The following is a 14,246-nucleotide window of genomic DNA, read 5'->3' as shown; positions in this document are numbered from 1 at the left end:
CTCACTGCAACCTCCGCCTCCTGGGTTCAAGCAATTCTCCTGCCTCAGCCTCCCGAGTAGCTGGGACTACAGGCACGCACCATCATGCCCAGCTAATTTTTGTCTTTTTAGTAGAGACGAGGTTTCACCTTGTTGACCAGGATGGTCTCGATCTCTTGACCTCGTGATCCACCCGCCTCGGCCTCCCAAAGTGCTGGGATTATAGGCGTGAGCCACCGCGCCCGGCCTCCCGTTTTCTTAACCAGAGCTCCCCATCCTGTATCATGGAAAATGATGATGATGTTAATGATAATCATCTTCAAAGCAGTTAATACTACTTACTGGAAGCTTACCACCTGCCAGGCACTCTTCTAAGAATTTCATATATATTAATCCTATAGCTCTATGAGGTATAGGTACTATTATGATCCTCATTTTACAAATGGGGCAAAGTAAGGTTATGAGAAGTTAAGTAACTTGCTCAAAATTACATAACTAGTAAATGGTAGAAATGGTATTGAAACCCATATAGATTATTTGGTGTAATCAGCTACTTACACATTCAGGACTAAGAGAGCAACCCAGATACTTAGAGGGATCCCAAAAAACTAGTCCTACTGGTCATGAGCCACTGCCTTCCACTAACAAGAAAGCAAAAAGGATAGACATATCATTCAATTAGCTGGGTTACCTTGCTGTTCCCAGCCTGCAGGGCCTGAACTGCCACACTTACCTCCATTGCTCCTCTGGAGAGAGGTCTGACATATCAACCTGTAGAAAGACACCACCAGAAAAATTTGTTACTGTCTTAAAACCGTCCCTGCCAAGATAAGGTGCTCAAACATTTATCAGTATCTTCAAGGAATTAGACAAGTTTCAAGTCTTAGAATCTCTATGAAGCGTTACCAACATTCTATTTTACACTGATCTCTCCCTTCTTTAATCACTTACTTTGGCTGATATCTATGACTGAACGTGTTGCAAGTCTGTGCTAGGCAATAAGAGCAGACGAGGACAAGAATCCTTAACTCCAAAGAGGCTCACAGCCTAGTGAGGAAGACAGACATAAACAGAAAATTTCTCTGCCATATAATAAAGACTAGCTATAGAAGAATAAAGAAGTGTCTTGGCTTTTAACCTTTTAACCCAATCTGGGGTGTTTTAGACTAGGGAAGGCTTTACAAAGGAGGTATGAATTATCCAGATGAAGAAATAAGACTATGTTCCAGGCAAAGGGACTAACATGGACATGAAGGAATAAAACGGCATAGTACACAAGCAATTGAGTATGGCTAGAGCAAAACGTACGAATCAGGATTAGTGGGAGACAGAGTTAGATAAAACAGTCTGTCATATAACAGCATAGGACTCTAAATGGACCTACAGCAGCCACTGGGCTATACTGGACCTGGGCAAACTGAACTTAGTTCTTACCCTGCTGTTATTAACTAGTGATATCACTGGCCTTCCAACCTTAAAGTTCTGGTTCTGTTTGCTAGTCTTATCTTTTTAGAGCTTGTTTCTCAACTTTGGCACTACTGATATTTTGGGGTGGTTCATTCTCTGTTGAGGAACTGATCCTATACATTGCCAGTAGCATCCCCTCAGTTGAAAACCACGGCTCTAAAATAATACTATATACTCCTCGAGTTTAGGGCTCAAGTCTTCGAAACCTCCTTGTAGTCATACAGAAGTATATCCAAGTCTCAGTACATAAGTCACTTCAATATATTCTTATACTGAATTGAGCTGGAAAATGTTCTTGGATCTACAGAAAAGAGACAAGGCCTTAGAAACACTTGAATCAACCAACAACCATTCCTTTAGTACATAAGATGTTCAAGGGCCTGTTACCCACTGTTTGGATTAACTTCAGAAAAGAACCATAGTTGAACATTTGAAATAATAACACATGTAGAACTCCATTCTACTACTGAGTCAAATGAGCACATATTTACCAGGCATCCTTTATGTGTGTGTACTAGAAATGCCCATCACTATTGAAGGAGGGCTTTCCGGCTAAGTTAAAAAAACAGATTTACCAGAATTTTGCCTAACCAATCTGGGCAATGAAGTCTACATCCCTCCTTCCTTTTCCTACCCATACTGCCTCACAGAATTTACTCAGGTGCCCTGATTCAGGCCTTCATCGCCCCAGAAAGACAGAGGTCAGATACTCTGCGGGGGACATGTGTATACAAAAAAGGTAAAGACACAGCTGGCAGGTACCTGAGCAGGCAATTGTGAATCACATTTCTAAGTAACAATCCACGCATAGGTTTCCTGCTACACGTCAAAACTCTTTTCTTCTTTTCCAACCTGGACCTGCATCTTACCAAGCCTGTCTATTTATTGTCCCAAGACACATGGAACTCATTTCTGTCTCTGGGCCCTTGCACATCTTTCCTTCTACTTACAATGCCCTTCCCTGTTTTTTGTTGTTGCTGCTGTTTGTCTCTTATCCACATCCTGGTTATCCTTTAAGAACCAGCTCCAATTGCAACTTTCTCTGCCTTTCTCCAGCATGAATGTTTCCCTTTTTTGTTCAAAGTGTGGCCCATGGAATAGCAGTGTCAGCATCATCTGGGTGCCTGACAGAACTGTCACACCTCAGGTACCATTCCAAAGCCACTGAATCACAATCTGCCTTTTAATAAGCTCTCCGGGTGATCAATATGTACATCAAATTTCAGAAGCACTGTTCTGTATTAGTCATTCAGTCTCATGTTATCTTAGACATGCTTTCCAAGTGATCTAACTGCTTATGTCTAGCACCAGGATAGGGCAAGCAAGAGACCTGGGGCTCAAAATTTAAGGAACCACTCACTCTCAGGTACCCACCCTGCACTTGCATGACCTTAAGAGTGAGTGGCTCTCTGAAGTTTATACGCTAGCACCTTGTTTTCCTCACTCTAGTCCTGGCCCTGTTTATGTCTATTTTGCTTCCATCCCATGAACCTATTAGTTCCCTCAGAGCCAAGACATACTTTATATGGATTTATGTCTTCCAAGGAGAAAAGCACAGAGCTGAGCATATATTAAGCACTCAATGAGTACTTGCGGAATTGAAGAAAATTCTCTTCATTAAGGGAAGCAAGTATGCTGACAAACTGGCACCTCACTGGAGATGCTTAAATCGTATAAACATACACTTGAAAAATAACTTATAAGTATCTGAGAAAGGAGTATTCATTTGACACTAGGAAAATCATGTTAAAAACTATGTAACAAAACAAAGCAACTACACGTTCAAGGAAGCAAGTCCATTAAGGGGGAAATCAGGAAAATCTGGAAGACTGGGCCAGGCATGAAGGTGCCTCTCTTTGACATAATGGAACAGGCATGCTACTATGTATAACTTATTTTCTCCATCTAGTAAACAGAGAAATAAGACTTCTGACTTCATTATAGAGCTGTGAAGAAAGCATATTCAAGGTGATCACATTATTTCACTGACTTTCCTCCTGGGAAAGTAGACATATTTTAAAACTAGAAGAGGCCAGAGATAATTGAATGTTGGTGAAGCAGAGGACAGTAATGCTTTCAGAGCCTCAGGGAAAGCAGCTCAAGCAAGCACTAAGGCTGAGACTAGACTTGAGGCTTAGAGAATCATTAGCACTTCATGGACTAGAACAAATGTTAAGAGTAAGACATGATCTGGCTTTAATATTTGCCTCCTAACCAAAAAGGTTATTTAAGTTACATCCAAACCAGTACTCTGGCTTAAGTAAAAAAAATAAGCAAAGGTGTAAACTATGGCTATAATTAACCTGCACCATCTAGAAAGACAATTTTATTTGCTCCCTCATTAAAGAGTTTATTCATTTGGGGCCGAGCATTAACCCAGTCTGAAGGCACCTTGTCCAAAGCTCAGGCAGCTAATTAGGTAAGGTTCCCAAGGTAAGGAAGGGTACTTACTGATTCATGAGCCCTTATCCAACTTCTAAGACCTACAGTGTCTTAATGCTAGCCAATCACTCCCCCACTAAGATCTTGCAAGGCCCCCAGTCATTCCTAGATTTGAAAGACATTAAGCCAAAAATAAATGCTAGGCAGAGGGCAAGAGAAAATTTTGCAAAGATGCAAAGTGATCAGAAGTTGACTGCTACATTTTAGGTGCAAAATACTCAGGGATTCACTAATGTATCCCCACAAACAGGTCTCCTGTCCCCCCAAAATATCATAAACTCTATGATCTCTGCACCTTTAGACAGACTGTTCCATTTTGTCCTTTAAGGCCCTTTCTTTCACCAAACCACATTCTGCCTTACTTCAAAACTCTGGCCAAATCCTTTTGGTCTCTAGAAGGCTCTTTAGACAGATCCCATTTATTGAAAACAAACATCATCTACTGCCTTACTAAGCGAGGTCTACAGCCTAGCACCAAGAGTACCCTGAGAGCTTGTTAAGAAACAGAATCGCAGACTCCATCCCAGACCTCCTGAGTCACCATCTGAACTTTAATAAGATACTGAAGTCATATGTACATTAAAGTTTGAGAAGCACTGCTAACTACATTCCAGCACTCACATTCACGAATTGCATCTATAGCCCTATGCATCTGTACACTTGACTCTTTATTTAACAACAACTTTACTGAGACCTAACTCACATACCATAAAATTCACCCATTTAAAGCATGCTATTCTGAGGTTCCGCACGGTGGCTCATGCCTGTAATCCCAGCACTTTGGGAGGTTGAGGCAGAGGATCTCTTGAGGTCAGGAATTCGAGACCAGCCTGGACAACATAGCGAGAACCCATCTCTACAAAAAATGAATAAATTAGCCAGGTGTGGTGGCAGGTGCCTGTAGTCCCAGCTACTTGGGAGGCTAAGGTGGGAGGATTGCTTAAGCCCAGGAGTTTGAGGCTGCAGTGAGCTCTGATCACACCAATGTACTCCAGTCTGGGTGACAGAGCAAGACTCTGTTTCTAAAAAAATAAAATAAAATGTACTATTATGTAGAAAATCTCAGACAAGAGGAATAGGGTTTTTTTTTTTAGTTCTATTGCACAGCAATACTGGTCATAACAGAACATTGCACATTTCAAAATTGCTAAGAGAGTGAATTCTCAAATGTAAACACCACAAAAAAAGTTTTTGAGGTGATCGATATGTTACTAGCTTGATTTAATTACTCCACATTGTATTTATAAATTATAACATAATTCTGTATCCCACAAACTTACACAAATAAATTGTCAATTTGCATTTTAAAAAAATAAAGTGTACTATTCAGAGATTTTTAGTATATTCACAAAGTTGTGCCACTATCACCAATATCTAAGTTGAGAACATTTTTGTCACCTCAAAATAAAACCATGTGCCAGTTAGCAGTCACTCCCCATTCTCCCTGCAGCCCAAGGCCACCACTAATTTACTTTCTCTGTCTATAGAATTTCCTATTCTAGACAGTTCATATAAACAGGATCATAAATACGTGGTCTTTTGTGACTGGCTCCTTTTCTCTTTGCATAATTCTTTCAAGGTTCATCCATTTTGCAGCATGTACTATAGATCATTCCTTTGTATGTATTGCCAAACAATATTCCACTGTATAAACATATCACATTTTATTTATCCTTTCATCAGCTGATGAACATTGGCACTGTTTCTATTTTTGGCTATTATAAATAATGCTGCTATGAACATCCATTTTTAAATTTTTGTGTAAATATATGTTTTCTCTTGAGTGTATATATACCTAGAAGTAGAATTGCTGGATCATATGCTAAGTCTATCCTTAACCTTTTGAGGAACCAGCAAACTGTTTTCCACAGCAACGGTACCATTTTACAGTCCCACCAGCAAAATGTGAGGGTTCCAATTTCTCCATATCCTTTCCAGTACCTACAATCTCTTTCTGATTAAAGCATCCAGTCAGTATGAAATGGTATCTCAATGTGGTTTTGATTTTCCATTTTCCTGATGGCTAATGTTGAACATTTTTTCATGTGCTCTTTGGCCATTTGTGTATCTTCTTCAGAGAAAAATCTATTCATATCTTTTGTCCATTTTTTTTTTTTTTTAAGAAACAGGCTCTTGCCATGGTGCTCAGGCTGAAGTGCAATGGCTATTCACACGCATGAAAATTGTACATTAGAGCCTCAAGTCCCTGAGCTCAAGCAATCCTCCCACCTCAGCCTCTGGGACTCCCAAGTAGCTGGGACTACCCCAGCCTCCCTAGTACCTGGGACTACAGAGGACTACCCTCTGCAGGGGCTTGGGTTTTATCTCGCTCCCACTTTCACCCTAAAAAATTGGTTCAGGGCAACGAACTACCCTTCTCAGTGAAGAAAAAAAAAATGTATATCCTAATCTGGCACAGCTCTTTACTTGCTATATGTCAATGAATAGGGTACCTCTCTCTATGCCTCAGTTTCCTCATTTATAAAATGAGAGAGTTAGCTTAGATGACGTTCATTATTGCATTCTTAAGCTAGAATGCAATAATAATTCAATCTGTCTAACTCCAAAGTTGTGGAGTGAGCTATAATGCTTTGGCCTTCAAAACTTCCATAGTTTTCCTAGTCACCACAGAATTAAAAGTAAAATGCCTTTAGTGCGGTGAGGTGTAACTGGATGCTACCAAATTGTATCAATACTTTTTTTATTTTGAGACAGAGTCTCGCTCTGTTGTTGCCCAGGCTGGAATGCAGGCACGATCTTGGCTCACTGCAACCTCCGCCTCCTGGGTTCAAGCAATTCTCCTGCCTCAGCCTCCCCAGTAGCTGGGATTATAGGCACATGCCATCACGCTTGGCTAATTTTTGTATTTTTAGTAGAGACAGGGTTTCACCATGTTGGCCAGGCCAGTCTCAAACTCCTGACATCAAGTGATCTGCCCACCTCGGCCTCCCAAAGTGCTGGGATTACAGGCGTGCCCTGCTATATCAATAAAAATCTTCCAAGCGACTACCATATGCATACATCAAAAATATCCATCACTCAGAGGATGGCCTCCCACCCTGGCTCCAAGTATCTGCTAACCGCAAAGGGCCCTAAACTCTGAAACTCAATCCTCTACCTCTTTGGCTGAGCAACCCAGCATTTCAGACATCTCAGTTGATCCTTCCACATTAAAGACTGATCAACCATACAGCTCGAGACTTACTCTTTTGTTTTCAGGGTTTTGTGTGTGTTTGTTTTGAGATGGAGTCTTATTCTGTTGCCCAGGTTGGAGTGCAGTGGCATAATTTTGGCCTCCTGAGTTCAAGTAATTCTCCTGCTTTAGCCTCCTGAATAGCTAGGATTACAGACATGCACTACCACACCTGGCTAATTTTGTAGTTTTAGTAGAGATGGGGTTTTCACCTGGCCAGGCTGGTCTTGAATTCCTGACCTCAAGTAATCTGCCTGCCTGGGCCTCCCAAAGTGTTGGGATTACAGGAGTTAGCCACCGTGCCTGGCATGTTTTTTGTTTTCTTGAGACAGAGTCTCACTCTGTCACCCAAGCTGGAATGTGGTGGTGTAATCATAGCTCACTGCAATTCTCGACTTTTCAGGCTCAAGCAATACTCCCACCTCAGCTTCCTAAGTAGCTGGGACTAAAGGCAGGTACCATCACACCCAGCTAATTCTTATATTTTGTGTAGATAAAGGGTCTACCATGTTGTCTATCCTGGTCTTGAACTCCTAGGCTCAAGTGATCTGCTCACCCCAGCCTCCCAAAATGCTGGCATTATAGGCATGAACCACCATGGCCAGCCAAGACTCCACTCTAAAAAAAAACATTAGAAAGGAATAAGCCTAACCTTTGCCCTTGATGTATTCACAGTCCAGGAAGTAGGGAGAGACAGATTATTAAACATAATATAAGGATAACCTTTGACATATACACAAAATGCTGTGTAAGCCCCAGATTAGCTAGCTCATGAACCTGGTGGAAATACGACACAACCAGGCCGGCTATCTCTATCTAGTGGGGTACACATATCAGGGTCTGCTGAATTCTTAAGATAACAAGTGAAGTCCAGGCCGGGTGTAGTGGCTCACGCCTGTAATCTCAACACTTTGGGAGCCTGAGGTGGGCAGATCACGAGGTCAGGAGTTCAAGACCAGCCAGGCTAATATGGTGAAACCTCATCTCTACTAAAAATACAAAAATTAGTGGTGCTTGCCTGTAGTCCCAGCTACTTGGGAGGGTGAATCACTTGAACCCGGAAGGTGGAGGCTGCAGGGAGCTGAGATCATGCCACTGCACTCCAACCTGGGTGTCACAGTAAGACTCCGTCTCAAAACAACCTCCATCTCAAAACAACAACAACAATAATAACAAGTGAAGTCCAAAGGTTCACAGGCTACCACATTTGTAGTTCCCCATTCTCCTCTCATTCACATTCTTCCCCAACTCCTTAGCTTTGCCAAGAATTCAAGGCTAATAAGTTGAAGTGGAAACCTCACCTTTCAGGCCACCAAAGTCATAAATCAGCTGGAGATCATGCAGGCACTGGATATGCTTAGCCTGACAAGGGTGGCACACTTTGGGCAGTGAAATGAAAGTAAATATTGACTGTAATAGCTGCTGCAGCTCCTGCCTGCCCTTCAACCCCATCCCTGCCTCCTACCATCATCAGAAAGCACATTCTCCAGGCCAGTTGAATTGATAAGGGTTTTGTTTGTTTGTTTGTTTGTTTTGAGACAGTTTCACTCTGTTACCCAGGTTAGAGTGCAGTGGTGCAATCTCGGCTCACTGCAACCTCCAGCTTCCAGGTTCAAGGGATTCTCGGGCCTCAGCCTCCCCAGTAGCTGGGAATACAAGTGCACACCACCATGGCTAGCTAATTTTTGTATTTTTAGTAGAGATGGGGTTTCACCATGTTGACCAGGCCCGTTTCAAACTTCTGACCTCGAGTGATCTGGCCGCCTCAGCCTCTCAAAGTGCTGGGATTACAGGTGTGAGACACTGTGCCTGGCCCGAAAACTTTTTAAATCAAACTTTTCAAATTTGGGAGCACCTAAGTTTGCTTCTTTGGTTCTTCAATTCCTATCCCATCAAATTCATATTTTTCAGCCTGGCTTCCTCCCTACCTGGCCTTCCTCTCTCACTCTTTTCTATATGCACTGTAGCTTTCCATACACCCTAAACTTTTTACACATCTTTAAAAATCCAATCCAGGTGTCACTTCCTCCAGAATCTTTCAGAACAGAACTATCCTCTATGAACTTCTAAGGCCTTTACAGCCTGAATGGTTCAAGTGCTAATTCATCAGCAACACAGTGAAATATCTATACATCTATAAAACCTCCCGAGTTTTTCATTGCCAAAGTGCCTTAGCTCAGACGTTATCCCTTGCTCTTTCTTGAACAATTGTAGTGGCCTCCAAAATGATCTTCCCGACTCTAACCTTGCCAGCACAGATTCAAGACACAGGAGTAGCCACATGATCTTTATTAGACACATATCTGACTGCATCATCCTCCTACTTTGACAAACTTTGACGACTTTCTATTGCCTTGGGGTTAAAGTTCAAACTCCTTAGTAGGACACACACACTACCTTCATATGGCCCAACTAGCTACCTTATTTCACCACTCTCCACCAAATGACTTACATTCCAGCCACTCTGAACCACCTATCATTCTAACATGCCCATCTCTTTCATCCTCAGTAATTTGGCTGCTGCCAGCTTCTCTCTCTAGAATTCTCTCCTCACCTTTGCTCCTTCACTGCCTAGTTCACTTTTTTTTTTTAGACAGGTCTTACTTTGTCACTCACGTTGTAACGCAGTGGCTTGATCATAACTCACTGCAGCCTCAACCTCCTGGGCTCAAGGGATCCTCCTGCCTCAGCCTCTTGAGTAGCTAGGACTATAGGCACATGCCAACATGCCTGGGTAATTTTTGTAGAAATGGGGTCTCAAAATGTTGCCCAGGATGGTCTAAAACTCTGGGCTCAAGTGATCCTCCCACACTGGCCCCCCAAAGTGCTTGGATTACAGGTGTGGGCCACCATGCCTGGCCATATCATTCATTTTAAGTGAGAAATTTAAGGACTGTTAGTATATTTAAAATAAGATGTAACTGGCAGGGCACAGAGGCTCACGCCTGTAATTTTAGCACTCTGGGAGGCCAAGATGGGCAGATCACCTGAAGTCAGGAGATCAAGACCACCCTGGGCAACATGGTGAAACCCCGTCTCTACTAAAAATATAAAAATGAGCTAGGTGCAGTAGTGCACACCTGTAACCCCAGCTACTAGGGAGGCTGAGGCAGGAGAATCACTTGAACCCAGGAAGTGGAGTTTGCAGTTAGCCAAGATCACACAGCTGCACTTCAATCTGGGTGACAAAGGGAGACTGTCAAAAAAAAAAAAAAATGAGTCATGTGTGGTGGTAAGCATCTGTTATCCCAGCTACTCAGGAGGCTGAGGCAGGAGAACCACTTGAACCAGGGAGGCAGAGGCTGCAGTGAGCCAAGACCACACCTCTTCACTCCAGGCTGGGTGAGAGGGAGGCTCTGTCTCCAAAATAATAATAACAATAATAAATAAGATAAAATAAGATGCAACCATCTTATTTTAAATCATTTCCATCCCTCTTTAAAAAAACCCTCATGCTCATTTACTAAGTCCTCATTCCCACCCCCAAACCGTGGTAAACATTAATCTCTTTTATACTGCTACATATTTGCCTTTTCTGTATCTTTCATACAAATGTATTCATTCAGCAGCTGAATGTGATAGAATATGCCTGAAATCCCAGCTACTCTGTGGAGGGTAAGAGGGGAAAATCACATGAGTCAGGAGTTACAGAGCAGCCTGAACAACACAGCAAGACCCTATCTCAAAAATAAATAAATAAATTCATTCATTGAGTATGTGATCTTTTGTGACTGTCTTTTTTCACTTATCAAAATGTTTTCAAGGATCACCTATCACCCATGTTATAGCACTTATCAGTTCATTCCTTTTCTTACTAAATAATATTCCATTGTACAGCCAGACACATTTTACTTATTCATTCATCTGTTGATAGACATTTTGGTTGTTTCACTTTGGGGCTATTATGAATAATGTTCCTATCAATACTTGTGTACTTTTTTATAAGTTTCTGTGTGGATTTTTTTTTTTTTTTTTTTTTTTAAAGACAGAGTCTTACTCTGTCACTCTGTTACCCAGGCTGGAGTGCAGTGGCAAAAACATAGCTCACTCCAGCCTCCACCTCCTGGGCTCAAGTGATACTTCCACCTCAGCCTCCCAAGTAACAGGGACTACAGAAAAGAGCCACCACGTCTGGCAATTTTTTTATTTTCTGGGAAGATGGGGTCTCCCTATGTTGCCCAAGCTGGTCTTGAACTCCTGGGTTCAAGAGATCCACCCTCCTCAGCCTCCCAAACTAGGATTACAGGCATAACCCACTGGGCCCGAAATTTTGCCCATTTTTTACTAGGTTATTTATTTCTTATTGATGAGCTGTAAAAGCTCTTTATATGTTCTGTAGACAAATCCCTTATTAATATATGATTTGCAAATAGTTTCTCCCATTTAGCCATCCTAGTGGATCTGAAATCGCTCACGGATCATTTGAGTCTTATTCATTCATCTTTGTATTTCAGAGAACTAGCTCGTAACCTGGTATACTGTACGTGTTCAATAAATGACTAACAGATGTTAAGTAATATTAACTGCTTTGGAAACAAGGCTAAATGGCTTACTTGTTCAGCATCCCCCTCACACTTCACACCTAGTACCAGACACTAAGCAAATGCTTGGGAAATACTCAGACACTGAGTAATTCTCTCTTGTCTCTTGAACAAACAGTGGGGATGATGCTGCAGAAAAATCCAGAGGAACTGGGAAAGCTATCTGAAACAAACTTAGCCAATGGTGGCCAAGTTTAAAAGTGACTTCTTTTGACACAGTGGCCATGTGAAAAAATTAAAAATCTTAAAAATAAATAAAAGTGACTCTTGGCCAGGCATGGTGGCTCATGCCTGTAATCTCAACACTTTGGGAGGCCAAGGCAGGAGGGTCACTTGAGGCCAGGAGTTGGGAGACCCATATGGGTAACACAGCAAGACTCCATCTCTACAAAAAAAGCTTAAAAATTAGCCAGGTGTGATGCTACACACCTGTAGTCCCAGCTACTCAGGAGGCTGAGGCAGGAGGATCACTTGAGCCCAGGAGGTTCAGACTGCAGTGAGCCATGATCTCACCACTGCACTCTAGCCTGAGTGGCAGAACGAGACCCTGTCTCAAAAAAACAACAAAAAAAGTGACTCTTCTTTATAAGAGAAATACTAACATAATCCTACTTGATCTTCAATAGCCAGCAGTGAATACTTTCCAAATTTAACACAGCATACAGCTAGGACTGAAGGAAGCTTAAGGGAGAAGGGAAAACCAAAGTTCGCGGCTGGTGGTATCAGAAGGCCTAGGTCAGTGGGGTAAGAAATATATGTACTATCTTTTCCTTCCTTCCTATTACTCAAGCTACAAACTTAATCCAGGTCCTTCAACCTCATGTACTTCTCAAGTCACTGTGTCACCCAAGTCCAAATCTTCTGGTGTCTTAATGCTGCCTGTGAAAGTAATAATTCCTTAGTAGACTACACAATGCCCTCCACAGGAGCACTGAGAGTGAACTCTTGGGACTACACAAAGCCATGACCTGACCCCTAACTGTCTTTGCAGTTTTACCTTCCTCTGCTCCCAGCTCCTTTGGTACATAACATATACTCCCCTGCAGTATATATATAATACACCAGAAATTATGTGCACTTTAGAATTAGATAAATTTGGTAATCCTACTTGCCTGGATTAAGGCAAATTTTCCCTGCCCCTTAATCCCTCCTCCATTTCTGCCCCAAGAATGATCTTTCTAAAATGCAAATCTGATCCATGTCATTCACCTAAGTTCATTTTTTTTTTTTTTTTTTTTTTTTGAGATGGAGTCTCGCTCTGTCTCCCAGGCTGGAGTGCAGTGGCACAATTTTGGCTCACTGCCACCTCCGCCTCCCAGGTTCAAGCAATTCTCCTGCCTCAGTCTAGCTGGGATTACAGGTTCACGCCACCACACCCAGCTAATTTTTCGTATTTTTAGTATAGACGGGGTTTCATCATGCTGGCCAGGCTGGTCCCAAACTCCTGACCTCAAATGATCCACTCACCTCGGCCTCCCAAAGTGCTGGGATTACAGGTGTGAGCTACCTCATCCGGCCAATCTAAGTTCTTAGAGCTCTTCTGTAGCTAATCATCAGCTACAGATAAAAATCCAAACTCCTCAGCACAGCATATAAAGTTATGTGACATCACATCTGCCTTGCTTTCCAGCCTCCCTACTTCATCATTACTCCCCACCTTCTACTCTGATGTTCCGGTAATACTAAACTGCATACAGTTCCCTGAAAGTGCCATTCCCTTTCTCACCTCCCACCTTGCACATGCTGCTCCTCCTGCCTAGGGGGTTCTTCTATTCTTTCTTGAGCTGGTTAATTTCTAGTCACTTTCTCACTCAGCTATGGTATCACTTCTAGGAAACCTTTTCTGATCCCTTGCCTGCCATTTTTTGGGCTCCCTGAAATCTCTGCTTCTTCGTATTACAACAATTATTACATCTGTTCACTTTACTAACTTTTCCACTACACTATGAGCAGCCTGAGAGCAAGGCCTATGTCTTTGTTATCCTTCACATCTAATGCAGTAACTTGGTAAATTCAGTGTGTGATCAATCAATAAACAAATGAACAGGATTCTCCCAACATACACGAGGCTAGCCTAACAAATGACTTTATTATTATTTTAAAGCTGACAGCATTGCCTTACTGATTTGTAACAGGTAACAGCTCCATGGCAGAGCTAGGATAAAAACACCGATCTTCAAAGTCCCAGAACAATGTCCAAACCTCTCCCCTGAGCTATAAGCTGCATTTCCAACTGCCTAATTAACATGGTACCTAATGGCACTATGTAACGCCGTTAAGTCAAAGCAAAAAATTCCAAAAAATTAAGTCAAGCTTGATTATTTTCTTTCCCTTATATCTCATATCCAATCCACCAGGCAGTCCTGTAGGCTCTACTTCAAAACATATTCTAAATTCATCCACTTTTCTCCATCGTCTCTGCTATCTCTTCTATGGTCTGAATGTTTGTGTTTCCTTAAATCTGTATGTTAAAACTTAATCTCCGGCCGGGCGCGGTGGCTCAAGCCTGTAATCCCAGCACTTTGGGAGGCCGAGGCGGGTGGATCACGAGGTCAAGAGATCTAGACCATCCTGGTCAACATGGTGAAACCCCGTCTCTACTAAAAATACAAAAAATTAGCTGG

General features: G+C 42.2%; 1 protein-coding gene across 3 annotated transcripts in view; it reads right to left on the bottom strand.

Moving 5' to 3' along the window:
- The window catches only part of RNF121 (ring finger protein 121), a 70,257-nt gene that overhangs the window by 40,198 nt on the left and 15,813 nt on the right, over positions 1 to 14,246 (bottom strand). The window contains exons 2-4 of one of the 3 annotated variants that reach the window (XM_037740086.1): positions 11,130 to 11,135; positions 3,097 to 3,100; positions 713 to 750 (exon numbers count right to left, since the gene is read on the bottom strand). The exons of 1 other annotated variant lie outside the window; for it this stretch is intronic. In XM_037740086.1, coding sequence (XP_037596014.1) covers positions 713 to 744 — 32 coding nt within the window. In that variant the 5' untranslated portion in view covers positions 745 to 750; positions 3,097 to 3,100; positions 11,130 to 11,135. The remainder of the gene's footprint in view (positions 1 to 712; positions 751 to 3,096; positions 3,101 to 11,129; positions 11,136 to 14,246) is intronic. One more of the 3 variants, XM_017532886.1, reaches the window with a different exon arrangement.

Source organism: Cebus imitator, unplaced genomic scaffold, assembly GCF_001604975.1.
Source record: "Cebus imitator isolate Cc_AM_T3 unplaced genomic scaffold, Cebus_imitator-1.0 Scaffold79, whole genome shotgun sequence".
Taxonomy (NCBI): Eukaryota; Metazoa; Chordata; class Mammalia; order Primates; family Cebidae; genus Cebus; species Cebus imitator.
Note: the sequence above shows the minus strand (reverse complement) of the source record. Positions and strands in the feature narration are given on the sequence as shown.